We start from the raw sequence: 15,699 nt of genomic DNA, 5'->3' as shown, positions 1-15,699 counted from the left end.
GAAGTGGCATTTTCAAAGTGCTGTTTGACCCATGCAGTCAGTTATGTAGGACAGCTGGGGTGATTTGTGCTCTAGAGATGTCTTTCTTGCTCTCCACCAACTGACAAGTGAACCTCAGCAAAGGGCTGAAATTGGACCTAGCCTTTAGATGGCTGTGATTTTCTGGGAGGAATCCACCTGCTGTGTATTTCAGTTTTGACTTTTGGTTTATTGACAGTTTGACATATAATATGTTGTTGTGTCTGTTTTGTTTTTGTAGTCAGTTAAAAACTACACCAAATGTCACGTGAGAAATGAACAGATCTGCAATAAACTGACTAGCTGCAAAAGCTGCTCGCTACACCTGAACTGCCAGTGGGATCAGCGGCAGCAGGAGTGCCAGGCCTTACCTGGTAAGGGCTGGGGAGCAGGGATGCTGCTTTTCATAGTGGTCGAAACTGGGTAAATCTTCTCCGTTACTTCCAAAGGGTATTTGGTCAATGGGTAGGGCTAGATTTGTTTAACTCATACTGTTTCTCCCCTCCTGAGTGCACCTGTACAAGGTGAACATGTGTAATTGCATCGTACTGATTGGTATATCTCTGCTACCTTTAATCTTGTTAGGAGAAATAATGCTAGTGAATGAATAATGGCAGGTACCTCTGCATAAGCTTGAGACAAGCTCTAGCCTGTGGGGATGGCTGAGTGCAGAGCTGAATTGCCATACTGAGTCCTGTACTGTTACATATCCACTGGCACTGTTGTTTCTGCTGGCTGGAGCTCTACCATATAAATTATACTTCAATTATACTTCAATTTTGCTGTGCAGGTATGGCCTAAGATCTAGTTTCTTGATTGTCTAATGTTGGTAATGTTGGAAGCAGTGAATATTAAAATGGTAATATAAGATATTCTCACAAGGTGAATGTTAACATTCTGAATAATATTTATTCGGTAATTCATATTCATAACTACATATATGCAGCTAGATACCGAAACCTTTCCATTTGATCTTTATGTCCAGCTGAAGTTAATGAACACCATTTTTTCTCAGAAATTACTCTTTAACTAACTTTGATCAATTTATTATATGCAGTTTTAAACTGCATTTGTGAGCTCTGTATGAAGACTAACTATAAAAGTTGTTCTGAATTATTTACTCATATTTTGGTAGTTCTGTGCATTTGAGTAATTCTGAAATATGTTGAAGAGGAAATACTTCCTAAGTTGTTATCCGAATTTCCTATTATTCTGACTGCGTTTATGTTTAGGATAAAGCAAGACAGGTTACATTTTTGATCGCTCAATTCTAGGATAATTGTTTTCAGATTTTTCAAATTTAGATTAAAAAAAGTAAACTGATTGTTGCAGTGCTATTAATTATAAACATAATGTAGTTTTTAATGTGTAGTTGTGTTCAAATCTGAATACAGAGGAATAGCATAATAATATTATGCTGAAAGTTAGTATATACATTATAAATATTTCAATACATTCTTAAAAGTTTATTTTCATAAAACTACACTATTGCTGTAATTAAAACATTAAATATTGTATTACTCGATGTTTTAGATTTTCTTTTTTTTCTGTGTGACTTGAAAATGGAAACTGAATATTGGGTTATATTTTGAACTGCTATTTCAACAAGATAGAATTCATACTTTCTTAGATTTTCATAAAGTTTTTTCAAATCAATTTTAACCATATACTTTTTAAACCAGCTCATCTGTGTGGGGAAGGATGGAGTCATATTGGAGATGCCTGCCTCCGCATAAATTCTAGTCGTGAAAGCTATGACAATGCCAAACTGTATTGCTACAATTTAAGTGGGAATCTTGCCTCATTGACAACCTCAAAAGAAGTGGAATTTGTTCTGGATGAGATACAGAAGTATACGCTTCAGGTAACTTGAGTAACTGTAATTGATGTTCGTGTGAATTAAATTTGCTCTGAGGAATCTGTTTTAAGGGTTTGTCCACGGAGACAGAGGAAAGTGTGTGCCATCATAAGGGCTTGAAGATTGCTGAAGACTGATATCAGTGATGTGTAGGATATTAAAGTAAACTCATGTTTAAGCCTAATGGCACAGCAGTTCACAAATGTTTATCCTTACTTGGTTTAACGGTTTCAGGTTGCTGTGTAAAAATGGCTTTCAAGAGATGACTTGAGAGAATGGCTGGAGCAGTGATTTGGGAAATCCTAGCCCTTTTCAACACATTGTGACAGCAGCAATCAAAACAAGACAAAATAATTTTCACTGTAACACAGAAAAAAATCCTGGCTTTCATATCAGTATAAGTAAAACTGTAAAACTTTGTTTTCATGCAGAACACTCTTTGAAGTTGTAGCTATGTGAGGATTCCGTCAGCCCCTACAAGAAACTATTGCTTTTAATTGCCCCTGCAGTTATTCTTACTGTATATGAAATGCATTTCCTTCTTTTAAGTTGTATTCATATGTGGACGTTACTATTATAGTACTAAATTTTAAAAAAGAGAAGTAGGATAAACTCACCTGCCTGAAAAGATCATTATTAAAGTTGCAGATGAAAAATCTCTGGAAGCTAGTGGTGAGCCCTGTCTTCAGGAAATTGTAACTTCATGTTTTATTGCCATTGAAACAGATGTTTCTCCCTACCACATCTAGGAAAGGTATTAAAAACAAACAAACAACACAGCAGGCACAGCAAAGTTTCTTCCAATAATCTAAATGTGTTTCGTGTTTTTAAATCTCATCACATTGCAATGATGGCAGTTTGCAATGATGGCAGTCTATGGTCAAGAAGTGCTCTGTGGGAGCATGCAGCATGCTGTGAAGGGCATTTTCTTTGGCCCCACAGAGAACTTAAGGCTTTTGGTGCTGCTTCCATGCAGCTTCCATGCAGGGGAATTGGAATTAGACAATCTATAAGGTCTTTTCCAACCCAAACTACCCTGTGATTCTCTGACTATTCTATATTCAAGGCAGGATTGTGTTATGTCTGCTACCTCTGAAGTGACTGACAGTGGGATGCTACTTCTGACTGCGATGTCTAATGAGAAGATAGGAGTGGAATGGGGTTTGAATAAAACTTCTTAAAGCCTGTGGGAGTCCCAGACAGTTTTTTTTTAATTTAAATGTTCTCCCAGCTCCAGTATGGCTTTCTTTGTTTATTTAACATTATTCACTGTTCTACCGAATGTACATCTACAGGCATGTATGTACATATACATAGTATATGTGTGTATGCATGTGCGCATATGTACACATACATATGTGCATACATCTTGTGTGCGTCTATGTCAGTATATATGTATAAAGTAGCTCCATTTCATTTCTGTTAAAAGTAGATGTACATTAGCTGAAAGCCTGTGGATAAAGCAAATACTTTTGGTGGATGATGAACACCAAATAAATTGCTTTGAATGATATCAACTTCTGTAATTAATAGATCTTATCCCTTATGTAGAAATTCATGGTACCTCATAGGGGCGTTTTCCCCCATTCGAACTGCTTAAATCAATACAAGACAAAATACATCTGTTTTCCCTGTCTGGGCCTTAGTTGCCTTGGAATTACAATGCTGTAACGTGCTCTGTTGAGGAATGCTGGGGGGACTGTCCTCATCTGTTTGCTTACAGGTAGCTTGGAATATAGCAGCTTTTTCATTAACTGTTTCGTTGTTCTGGGAGTCTGCAGTGTCAGTGATCAACTACATCAGCTGTTTAGGCAATTGCTCTGATAATTCAAGATTCTGGTTTATTTTGACTTTTCAGGCTTGACACCTTCAGATGTTCAGATTACAGCACCTGTTCACACACTGTTGTTCTGGAAATGCAGTCAGGAGCAGCCTATGAAAAGACAGTTCATAGTTTAGACATAGTATACAGTTCAGACAGTATAAAAGAGTGCAATCATGGACACAGCCACAGTATCAGTGAAAACATCAAAGCCCCTGATAATGTCATGTCACGTGAAGGGTGCATGTTTCCTTGCCCTTTCATTTGACACGGGCTGCAAACAGCTGAGGACAGGAAGGTACTAAAGGTATATAGCTCCCGGCTCTGGAAACCTCTAGCTCCGTATGTGTCTGGTATATGGGATCAGAGGGGCACTGATGAGCTGTGCTAGTACATGTAGCATGTGGGAATGCCCTGCACAGCAGCAACGGAATGAATAAAGAGCTAATTATCTTTCTATGATAACAGTGGGGGAAGAAGGTGGTTAAAAATGTGTACATGCCTTTGGCAAATACAGGAATCTGTTATCAGGATATTTGTGAGGAATATGATCCATATCAATCTCTTAATTGTTGAACAGAGGGGAAGTTGAAGATTAATTATCTGCCCATGGGTGATCAGGTGCAGATTTTTTTTTAGTAATTAAATGTTCAGATGCTGATCGCTGTGTTATTTAAACCCACCTACATCATTGATACATGCATCTAAACTAGCTCCATGTATATCCTAAAGTTATCAAATGGACAGGATGTCTTAGAATAAGATGCAATGCAAACAAATCAGTTCATATCAGCAAAGGACGTTTTTAAAAATATATGTTTTGGTTTCTAGAACATAAAACGTTTCCTTGATTGCATAGCAAGACTATTTTTAAAGTAGCTTAGTATTTTACAATCAGGGGAATATTAAAGGTAATTATGAATAATAATACAACTTACATCAAGCTAGTCTGTGATTTGAAAAACTGTTACATTGCAAATGAATTGAGAAACCTACAGAGGAAATGGCAGTCAAAGATTGCCTCTGTATTATATTAAATCTGAATGCAAGAGTTTAGACATGCTATGAATCAAAATATTCTATATTATCTTTTTCAGTATTCCATTTTGAGAAGGAGACACAACTGATGATATACTATGATATATACATATGATATACTATGATATATAAAGATATACTTAAGCTTCTTTCAATAAATGTAGGACCTGGACAGAGCATTTTATTTTTCCTAGAAACACAGGTATTTTTTGTTACTTGCTAATAAAGGAGAGAGAGAAGTAATTCTTTTGTGCCAGAAGATCTCTCCTGACATTGTACATACCGCAACCTTGAAACGCATTCTCTCTGTCCACTCTTGGATGTTACATGATGTTAAAAATGTAATTGAAATCAAAATGACAAAATCACAAATGGCAGTGATTTGTCTAGCTACTTGTCATGTCATTCTTCCTCCCCCTCTCCCCCCAAGATTCCTACTAAAATACTGCATAGCAGGCCCTCAAATCTAACAGTGTGCTAAACTATTGATATGATTGATATTACCTGACTGAGCTAATGCCTTGAGATGTAGTTTTTTTTTTTAGTGCTTTTGGAAGCTAGTTTTTTTTTTAATGTTTCAGAGCTTAGAACTTCTGCAAGGTGACATCCTGCTGCGTGTATCTTTATTTAAGTATGTCCTGAGCCAATGTGGTGATATAAATGTCAAGATACCTCACATACAGTTTATGCAATTGTAGACAAATATATTCACTTCAGAGGTATGTCTTGGGTTAAGCAATCGTTTAGTTATCAGGATCTTTAATGAAATGCTACCATGATTTATGCTGTTTTTCAGTTACATTTAAAGGAAAAATATGTATACTTTCAGCTGTATCTGTCCAGTTGGATTTATTCTGTGCAAGACAGCCTAAATGTGTTATCAGGTTTGACAGAGCTCTCTGAAATTTTGCTTGATTTTCTTTTGTCTGCCTTTTCCTCTCAAACTGCAATCATGATGATTTAAGGTGTAAGATTTCATTTTAGATGGCTTGTTTCTGTAACAGATGGTGGTGTGGAGTTCACAAATGTAGTCAGAGCAGCTGTGAGGTGAGCACCATACCTTAATCTGAAGTATCTATGGTGGAGTTTGACTAGTAAGGTTAATATCAGAGGCTTTAAAATCTTTCTCCTGTGTAGAACAAAAGCTTTCAGGATTAGTGAATGAGTCAGAGTGACATTTGGAAGTAAGAATATGGACCTATTTTTATCTTTACTTTATTTGATATTCTTGTATCGAGAAAAGAAGAAAAACTTTGGCAGCTTCTGTGTATTTTAAAAACTGTTAAAATATTATTAATAAATACTACAGCCTGGAAGGACTTAAAAATTCTTTATTTTTCATAGAAACAGCATGGGGCTTTGTAGACTGTTTTCTAATAAAAAGTTTGCGTTGTGGGACAAATTTAGTAACATTTCTCCCTTAGATTTAGAATAATATAAAACACTGATGTTTAGAAAGATTCAGAGGGAGGAGGTTGCCATTGGCTCTACCTCCTGTCAAGATCTTATTGTGTATCAATATTTTCTCTTAATTCTAGTACTAAATTGGGAATCAATAATTGCTTCCTTTTAAAGAATAAGGATAAAGTTAATTCGATACTAAAGAAAGCAACAATATGACGACCTTTGTAGTGTGAAGTCAAAACACTGTTGAGTTTGGAATTATATTCTAAAACAATGACCAACAATTGAATGTCTAATCTGAATTGTTTTCATTGGAAATAAATGGAATTCATTGAGAGAATATCAAAGTAAACACAATAGACAGACTGAAGATTCCTGTACTAAAACAAAATAATGCTTGATATTTTTCTTTTATGGTACTTTATTGACCTACTAAGCAAAATTTTATGAAAGGGAGGATTTGAGTTTTTGTGTAAAGTAGATAAGAACAGCAGTTTAAGATTAATTAATTGTTCCTTCTAATATCCAAATATATATGTTTTAAATGAGTCTACTCATTTAAAAGTGCAATTAGTTCCCTTGGGAGTTTGCCTACAACTGTGGAATATAAATCCAAATAAAAACAGTTCTTGCTATAGTGCAATAAATTCTGAGAGCGTTTGGTTTTGTTGTAGTAAGCATAAACAAAAATGAGAACAGGTTTAAACAAAGCATAACATTATATAAGCTGTTTGCAACTTTTCCTTTAGTTTGCTGTTTACAGGGCTAGGCGTCCTTTATAAATCAGACTTCAGTGTAGGTTGGAGCTAATTAGTGAGCTTTGTGTGGTAGCCTTATTCTTTGTTAGCTCAAAGTATTCTCAGAGGGCTGCATGTTTTTATGGTTTTATTGAAGGTTTGCTTGTAGTGAAGCTGACATCTACTTTTTTTTTTTCCTCCTTCTGAAATAGGAGGACTTTACTACAGTTCTTAGCAGTTCCACTTTACTATTGGGTTTGTGGAGGTGTAATAAATTCTCCCAGCACTTTACTTCTGTATTGGAGTTGTTACACTGACTGTCCATTAGCTCATTCTGGATGAGCTGGCTTGCTGCTTTCATGAAATGGGGAGCACAACTTGCTTTGGATGCCTGAAAATAGAACTTGAATTTCCAAAAAAAAAAAAAAAAAAATTACCCCTATAAAGAGGAAAACTCAAGGATTTCTCTTTGAATACTAGCTTTAATCTTCTCTGTAGATTGAAATTCAGAAAGTTGTAGGCTTTTTTCAGTTTGTCAGATTTATTTTTTTTAACCATCTTCTAAACAACAAAATATGATAAGAGTGGGAGAATTAAATGTTCTTATGGCCTAATACCTGACTCCTACTACTAATTATAAATAGATTTAATCATTTGTACCTTTCTCTTCTTTAATGTCTCATTCACCGGGTAAATATTTACAAAAAAACAAATGTGCAGGTATCTAGCATGGTTAGAATCAACACATACTCAAATAATAGAAACACGTCAATGAGGTAGTAACTGAAATGGATGGTTTCTCTTCATATAGCTCTTATTCTCAATAAGCAGTTTTTCATTGAGAATGATGCAGAAAAGAAGAAAAAACTTCAAGCCCTTCTCAAAATGTGTGGAAATGTGAGCACTAAGGAACAACAGTATTTTCAAGGTTTAGTTACATGTTTTTATTTCAGGGCAATGATTTTCCTAGGGATCAGGGAGTTTAAGTGTTTCTTGAAAACTTTAAGTTTTGTAATAAGGTCTAATGACACACACATTGGAAAATAAGTCAGAAGCGTACTGAGCACTTACAGGACAACTTAATATCCAAAATGAAAGAACCTTAAATAAAGGTATGGATAAACTTGGAGATACATATATATATATATATATATATGGTAAGAAATGTATTGTTCCTCAGCAATTTCCATGATTATGAAACAGAGGAGAATTATAAGCCTCAGTAGTAGTTGGCTATTCAGTAAAGGTAGATTTGCTAACTTCAGTCGTTTACAGATTATTCAACCCTCATTCAGTTTGTGCTGAGGCAGCAGTAATGCCTGAAATGTGTCGTGATTATAAATGATCGTATTCACAGTAGATCTCAAACCAACTTAGTCTGACTTTAATTTTGAGTAAACAGTAGAATTAACATGAAGCATCATCTCTGTAGTTAGTGTTACATGATTTTCCTTTCTAATGTAGTTCCATAATTACTACTGTAGAAGAAAATAAAAATGCAATGGGTAAGAAAAAGAAAAAAGCACATTTTTGAAGTTAGTGGTGATCAGTACTTAATAAATTCCCATGATGGCTAAAAACTTGCCTGATATTCAACTAAATAGGACTTTAGTACAAGGTGACGCGAGACATCCTATAGGTATGTATTGTATGATTGCAATTTTGCTCCTGTTGGATGAAAATAAAGTGAAAAAACATTTTCCACTGAGTTTAGTAATTCCTAAATCTTTTCCAACTTAGAGCAAAGGTTGATTTCTCACTTAAAAGGTGTTTTGGAAGGTTCTTACCAATGATGTAAAAGATATAAAAGCATATAAAGTTCTATAAAATAGATAATTCTTGACTAGTATTTCAAGCCTAATTGTATGGTTTGTTAAGACTGGTTGTAAGTTTTAAAAGCTGCCCTAGAAAGAAATAGATGAAGGGAGAATAGTTTCTAGAGAATGGTTTGAAGTCTTAGATTATGTAGTGGGATAAAGCTATGGAATAAAACTTTCAAGTACTTGAGATATATTTGATTGCATACCCCAGTGCAAGGTTAGTAAGACCTATTACAAGCTTTTCCAAGTCAGAGTTGATCATCTTCCGTATATTGCATTGCCTTTGTTTCACTGTAATTTTTTTTTTACTAAATTATACACTGATAATTTCTTGATATTTTTCATCCACTCCTTTCTTCCTTTATATCTTCTCTGAGAACTAACATAGAATGCTGTAATGCCATGTGGGAAAGCTTGGTTGTTGCTGAGGTGGTTTTAATATGAATTGTTTGTAATGTATAACCAGGGTTTTCATAGATATATTCTGGAACCTGATTTTTATTTATTTATTTTATTAATTCTACAATGAAGCATTGCTAAGTATTCTTTTTTAAATGAACTTCTTCATTTCACATAAAAAATCTCCAATGTAATTGGAATAATTTTTGAAAACCTATAAAGAGTAACTATCTGTTTTATATAGTCACAAAACTATTTGTTTTGGTGATTTTTTTTGTGGATGTATCATGATGTAGATGAAATGCAGTTTTAGCTCTTTATGATTTTCCAACAAGAGAACAAAAAACTTTAATGCTGATGTCCAAAGTACTGACAAATCATTGCTTAAGGAAGTAATGGTCTTTTAAAACTAAAAATTTTAGAGACATAAATGGAATATCATTCCTTGGATACATCTGTGAATCTCAAAATTAAGATTATGAGTCAGAGCAAATGGTTAGGCTGTTTGTTGCCTGTGCAAAACAGCTTTTCCATTACTTATTAATAGCAGTAGTAGCAAGCAATAAGGCTCCTCAAGTATTAAGGAATTGAGGACCTCAGATAAGTATTTTGATAGCTAATGTATGAAAATGTAAAACATTTATTTTAAATGCTTTCTTTTTTTTTTTTTGAATTACTAAGGTATTATCTTTTGGTTGATTTTAAAATACATTATTAAAGCAAACATGACAATTAACTTCTACTGGGTAGAAAATAATTTCAACTGAAAACATTTTAGGTTCTATATGCTAAAAAAGTAGTAGGTATTGCCTGTCTCATTGTTCCATATTCTGAGAAGAGTGCTAGAGCTGAATATCGATAGAACATGAGCAATAAAATTTCCTCCTGACCTTTTTGTAGCCACTATATCCCTGAAAATTCAGTAGTCTTTTTTTGAATGCTTGTGCATATGTGTATATGACATCTGAAAGGACATCTCTTTTGCACTACCTCTGAGAGACAGAAATCTTTATGAACAGCAATACATACTTCCATCCTGCATGCCCACTAGTGCTTTGTTAATCAAAAGAAGAGAGGGCAGAATGACCACGGTTTTTACCAAGTGTCTCAGTACTAGCAGTAAAACAGAGCTTCAGTGCCATTTGTTTGGCTTCTAAATGACTGAAGGCAGATACACTCCTAAATTGGACTAGATTATCCATTCTTTTCTTGAAAGCTAGAGCACTGCAGAGTGTACTTTGCTTTAAGGGATTCTTACACCTTATTTGGAGAAGAGGAATCTCTAATACAACTTCTAGAAAAATATATCAGCTTTGTTGAAATTAAATGAATTCTGCTAGGAGGCAAGAGCTGAAATGGGTCTTGCTGAGCTCAGACAGTGGAGGTCTCCAGATGATGTTGTGACATTCTTACCAGTGCAACACACCGTGACCACACATTTGGTATTTAAGGGAAATTCTAAAGGGAAATGATATGCTTTTGGAGCTTCCATTCACTTCTGTCCACAGTGGATTGGCAACTGTGACGTGCATTAGATTTTGTAATTGAAAAGTGAGATAGACACAGTCAAGTCGTTTAGAAAAAGGTGAGGTATTTTCCACTCACCCATTGTCTGCATCTGTAGTAAGAAGCTGGGCAGAAGGATTACCCCAGTGTGGCGGGACAAAAATGTCTTGAATAAGAACCATTTCCTAAAGTAGGTCACGTCATAGTTTATTGAAGAGGTCTTGCATGTGTATGTGTTCATGTGTGTACATGTTGACATATGTGTTGGAGCTTTTCCTGCTTCTTCAAATGGAAAAGAAATGAATTCTGCTCAGTTGCAGGCTCCGCTTCAATTCTGAATCAAAGCAGCTTACCAAGTCACAAATACAGCAAGCAGTGGGTTTCCTGGTTGTGTTTTCTGGACGTCTTGAAAGTATACATGCTTCAAGGCCTTGAGGAAGAAAGAATGTCTTCAGAACTCTGAGGAGTAATTTTCTTCCCGCTTACATGTGGAGTGAAGCTCATCTGATTTTTCCACTGAAGAAGCTAGTATTCTTTAGGAGGAAAATCAAGACACATTTGGAATTGATTTCATGTCAGCAACTCATTTTCTGAAGTGAAGAATGGATTTGTACTGGTGGCTTTTTTTTTTTTCCCCCTAACAACCTGGTTTTATAACAATATATTTTGAGAGGCTTGGAAAGTATAACCTTGTATCAGCAAGCTGTATCACAGCGAACATTTAGTCTGATTTCCCTCCCTTCTGTTCCTCTTAGAAGATCTTTGTCAAGATATTCAAAGTAAAGGATTTGGTTCCCTACATCCATTTTTCATTACTTGAAATAATCGCAGAGTTCAAGTTAAGGATGTGTAATTCTTATTATTTCTTAAGTCTGGAAGAAGAAACTGAATTGGCATTTGCATTCTGTACCTTTTGAAGTCCCCCAGTTGTTTCAAGTACTTCAGGAACTCTGAACTAGTGTGACTGAACCTTTCATCCCTTTGACAGATAAGGACTAGATATATGCTTTCTTTAAGGAGAAATTAGTCTGTCACAGCACATTGATGATGGCTGCAGGTGACACATGGAAATTCCTGAATTTTCTATTCACTTTTTGCTTTTCCCTGTTGGCTTTTGTGCAGCACAGCAGCAGTCATTTTTTGCCGATAAGCCTTGGTGTTATCAGTATGTAAACTCTGCTATCACCAGCAGTCTTCAACTGTAGTCTACCACATCACAGAATTCATGTCACATAATGCAATATTTCCTTTAAGCATGTCCTTGGAGCATTTTGGTGGCCTACTTCTCAGCTATTTACCATATTTTAATCAGACATTAAAGAATGCTTTGGATAATCTGTTTTTTGGCATCCTAACTATATGCCCAAAGCCACATAGTGAGCCTGCAAGGTTCAACGGTGTATGTTTGATACCATCTTAATCAGTGATCAGGTCTGTATTTAGATGTGTTATACGAGCAAAGAGCCAAAGATGGTACATATGGAATTTGAGATACCTGACACAATGGCTGTATGTTGTCCAGATACTGCTGGTGTTAAGAATGATGATGACAGCTGTACGATGACAAGCCGATCATTACTTTTATTTGAAGTATTTCATTTCAGGGGTGCTGCTTTTATCTTCTAAGGCTGTTCTGGCTTTCCTGATCCTCCCTGTGACTTGGTCGTCATTTAAGGGTTTCTGAGACACTTCTACTCAAATAGAAAAATTTCCCTCCAAATGTCACTGCTGCCCTGTCAGTTTTCATTCTTGGCTTGACATGCTTTTCACCATAACTGGACTATGATTTCTGTTTCCTTTATACTGGTGCTGGGGCCAAATTATTTGGCAGTGCAATCAAAATTGTCAGCAATATGTTGAACATTCTCTTGGCTAGAATTTCTCAGCCCCAAAGTGGGCATTCAGGGTTGTTTCAGGGCCATTTGACAGCAGTATATCCTGCCTACTGAGTAAGCCCTTGACATATTCTGTATAAGCCTGGGTGCATTCTACAATGGGATGTCTAGAGACATGCATAGATATTTAAGGTTTTCTAGTGCATGTGGACCATGTACATCTACAGCAATGTAGGCAATAACAAATAAAACAGATGTCTCTTCTGTCACTTTCTGGATGCCCAAATACTACTTTCACTGCCTGCATCGTGTTCTTTCTAGTACCTAGAACCTAGGAGCTCTCTCAGACACCTTGAAAGTTGGTCACCTGGGGTAGCAATGAAGTTGTGAAGCCAATAGAGAAGTGAGACATGAGAGCAGGAGGTGGAACTTTTTCTGGATGTTCTTAATGCTCTTTGAGAGTCTCCAAGAGTGCATCACTCCTTATGGATTAGAACATTTCTTAGTCATTTATTTAAGTCTGTTCTTGCATGTGTAAGTCTGTTGGATGCTGCAGCGGTTTGTTTGATCATGCTCCCAACCAATATGACAGAAGAGGGAGAGGACAGTATGTATTTTTAGGAAGGTGAGGAATACTGATCATATTCCTACTGATATTTTTTTTTTTTGAAAGTAATTACAGTGGTATTTCTGAAGAAACAATAATGACCCTTCGTGTTTTCAGTTGCTGCTAATGAGGCAGAGGAAAGAGGTGAAGAATGCTCTGATCGGGTATAAATTTAAGAGCCCTGAAAGATTAAAATTGAGAGGCCAAAGAAGGATGTGAGATCAAGGATGAAGGATCTGAGAGATGATGGCAGTGACTCCTGATTCACTTGTGAAATGACACACAGATCTTGAACCAAGGCAGGTTACATTTAGGTATATTGTGGTGTTTTGCCTACTTTGGCCTGTAAATTAAATGAGCTGGAATGTAATTCACAACACATCTTCTTTGGTGCTGACAACATCTGTCCTTTGTCTGGCATAGATGCTTGTGTTGTTTGTCTCTGTGGTATTCAGGTGGTATTCACTTACCACCACATACCTGTCACAGCCCTGGTCTCTCTATAACTCTCTTCCCTACGGTTAAACTGGGGTTAATGAATGCTGCCTATGAACAGAGATTACGTGAAGAAAAGTGTGCCTTCAGTATCCTGAGATTTTTCAGGGATCGGAGCGAGAGATATATGTAGATTTATCCTGGAGCAGATAAAAGCCTTTGCTCCTCAAAATCTGTTTTTCTGTAGGTAATTGAATAAATCATATGAAATGATAAAAGTGAGTAGAATTAGCGTGATCTGATGTTACTGATCCATCATAATTATTTTTTGAGAATTGATGCTTATTGTAGCATTGTAGTAATTACAATGTTATTGTAGTAATGTTGTTGGTAGCAGAGAAATCAATACTAAAGGTATATTGTGTATTTACTGGCATTGAAACTGTGGATGTACCACTTTCATCTGACTCTGAACTGCTGGTAGATGCTGACCAGTATCAGCAGCACAGACTTTAAAGAATAGAATATTTATATTTATTATTTTTTTCCCGTGAACTTTGATTTCTGTGAAGTGCTCCTAACTTCTGTGTGTTTTATTATCCATATTGGCCTAGCAATTAGTAATCAGTATAGTAGCCACTGGAAAAGAATACAGTTTCATTATGAGCATTCAACCAGGTTTCTAACTCTTTATCAAACAGTATTAATCAGTGTTTAACTAATTATCTCACATTTGTTTCATTCTGCTTCATAGAAAATTTCACCTTGGGTAGGCTTACGCAAGATCAACATCTCCTACTGGGGATGGGATGACATGTCTCCTTTTACAAATACAACTCTGCAATGGCTTCCTGGAGAGCCAAATGACTCTGGCTTCTGTGCATATCTAGAAAGAGCAGAGGTGGCAGGTCTGAAAGCGAATCCATGCACTGCAATGGCAGATGGTCTTGTCTGTGAAAAACCTGTCGGTAAGCAATCTCTTGTACTCAGTTACCGTTACTGTCATGATTAGCAAGCTGTCTGGATTTTCACTTGGCTAAAAGGGATTATTGGGCAATTTGGATTTAAGTAATTACAAAACAAGATTTTAGTTTATATTTTTTAAAAAATGTGCACCTCTAAATAATGATTAATATTCCTAATTTGCAAATATTTATTTGCAGATTAGCTTACATGGCTTGACACCTGCATGACACCAAAAGTCTTATAAGGTGGCATTAAATCAGTAGTAGTTAGTGACAACAGTCACTGTAGCGTGAAGAGTCTGGGGTGATGTTCAACAAAGCTGATGCTGCTAAAACAACTTTTCTTTCTGAATCTCCCTGAACATCATTAAACATTTCAATGATCTAAAAGACTGAAAAAAAAAAAAAAACAAACACAAAATGCTAGGTTCCATCTTTTAGGTTTCTTTGTTTCTAAAGGATACAGCGGCAGCTACTCACTTGTCAGTTCTTGATACTTTGAGAAACTGGAAAAGGGGATGACTGATGTCCGTCAGTAAGATGGCCCGCTAGTGTCTACCCAAAGTGCTTGGAAAGCTGGGAAGCTTTCTCAGCACGTTCCCCTTCTTCGGATCCCCCAGTGTAGAAATAGGTAACCAACAAAGGCAACTAGAGTTGCAGTCACTCAAGGACATGAGCAGTCCTGCAGAGGAGCCTAAATATTCTATTTGGTTAGAAGCTGGATTCTGGCACTTTCAATATCTATTGCATATTGCATATGTGCTTGCTACGGGTACTTTTAGGTTCTATAGCTTTTAGGATGCTAAAGTGTGCTGCTAGAGTTATAGGAGTTGCTTACTGTCCAGATAGCAACACAAATTGCATCCAACTTTTTTTTTTTTTAAGATAGATATTGATATTTTTTAACCTTGCTTTCTCAGGGTTTCTTAAAATATATTCTTCTCATATCTGCTATTCTTCATTTGCTAACAAGAAGTATGACTCCTATCTAATCAACCCATGCTGTTAGACCCTGAACAACCATGTTATACTTCAAATTAACATTTTCGTGCTCTAATTGTCCTATGTTTCTCTTCATAGCTATGTGGTTAAGCACATGAAGCACTTTATGTTTCCTATTAACATTTGTTTTTTTTCATTGTCTGGAAAATAGCTCCATTGTATGTTGATAACACAATCTATCAATCTGATATTTTAGCTGTGAAATAGTCAGAGTTCTTATGCTTTACTTGCATAACCAAAGAGTGATCTTAAC

General features: G+C 35.9%; 1 protein-coding gene across 13 annotated transcripts in view; it reads left to right on the top strand.

Moving 5' to 3' along the window:
• The window catches only part of ATRNL1 (attractin like 1), a 495,684-nt gene that overhangs the window by 109,949 nt on the left and 370,036 nt on the right, over positions 1-15,699 (top strand). For 12 of the 13 annotated variants that reach the window (XR_010832767.1, XR_010832768.1, XR_010832769.1 and 9 more), the window contains exons 14-16: positions 260-392; positions 1,701-1,882; positions 14,234-14,447. Coding sequence is in view for 9 of the 13 variants with exons in the window: in XM_013174611.3 (XP_013030065.3) it covers positions 260-392; positions 1,701-1,882; positions 14,234-14,447 (529 nt within the window). In the remaining 4 variants the exon portion in view is untranslated. The remainder of the gene's footprint in view (positions 1-259; positions 393-1,700; positions 1,883-14,233; positions 14,448-15,699) is intronic. The other variant, XR_007162046.2, reaches the window with a different exon arrangement.

Source organism: Anser cygnoides, chromosome 7 (assembly GCF_040182565.1).
Source record: "Anser cygnoides isolate HZ-2024a breed goose chromosome 7, Taihu_goose_T2T_genome, whole genome shotgun sequence".
Classification (NCBI taxonomy): domain Eukaryota; kingdom Metazoa; phylum Chordata; class Aves; order Anseriformes; family Anatidae; genus Anser; species Anser cygnoides.
The sequence above is the reverse complement of the archived record's forward strand: the minus strand, read 5'-3'. Positions and strand labels throughout refer to the sequence as shown.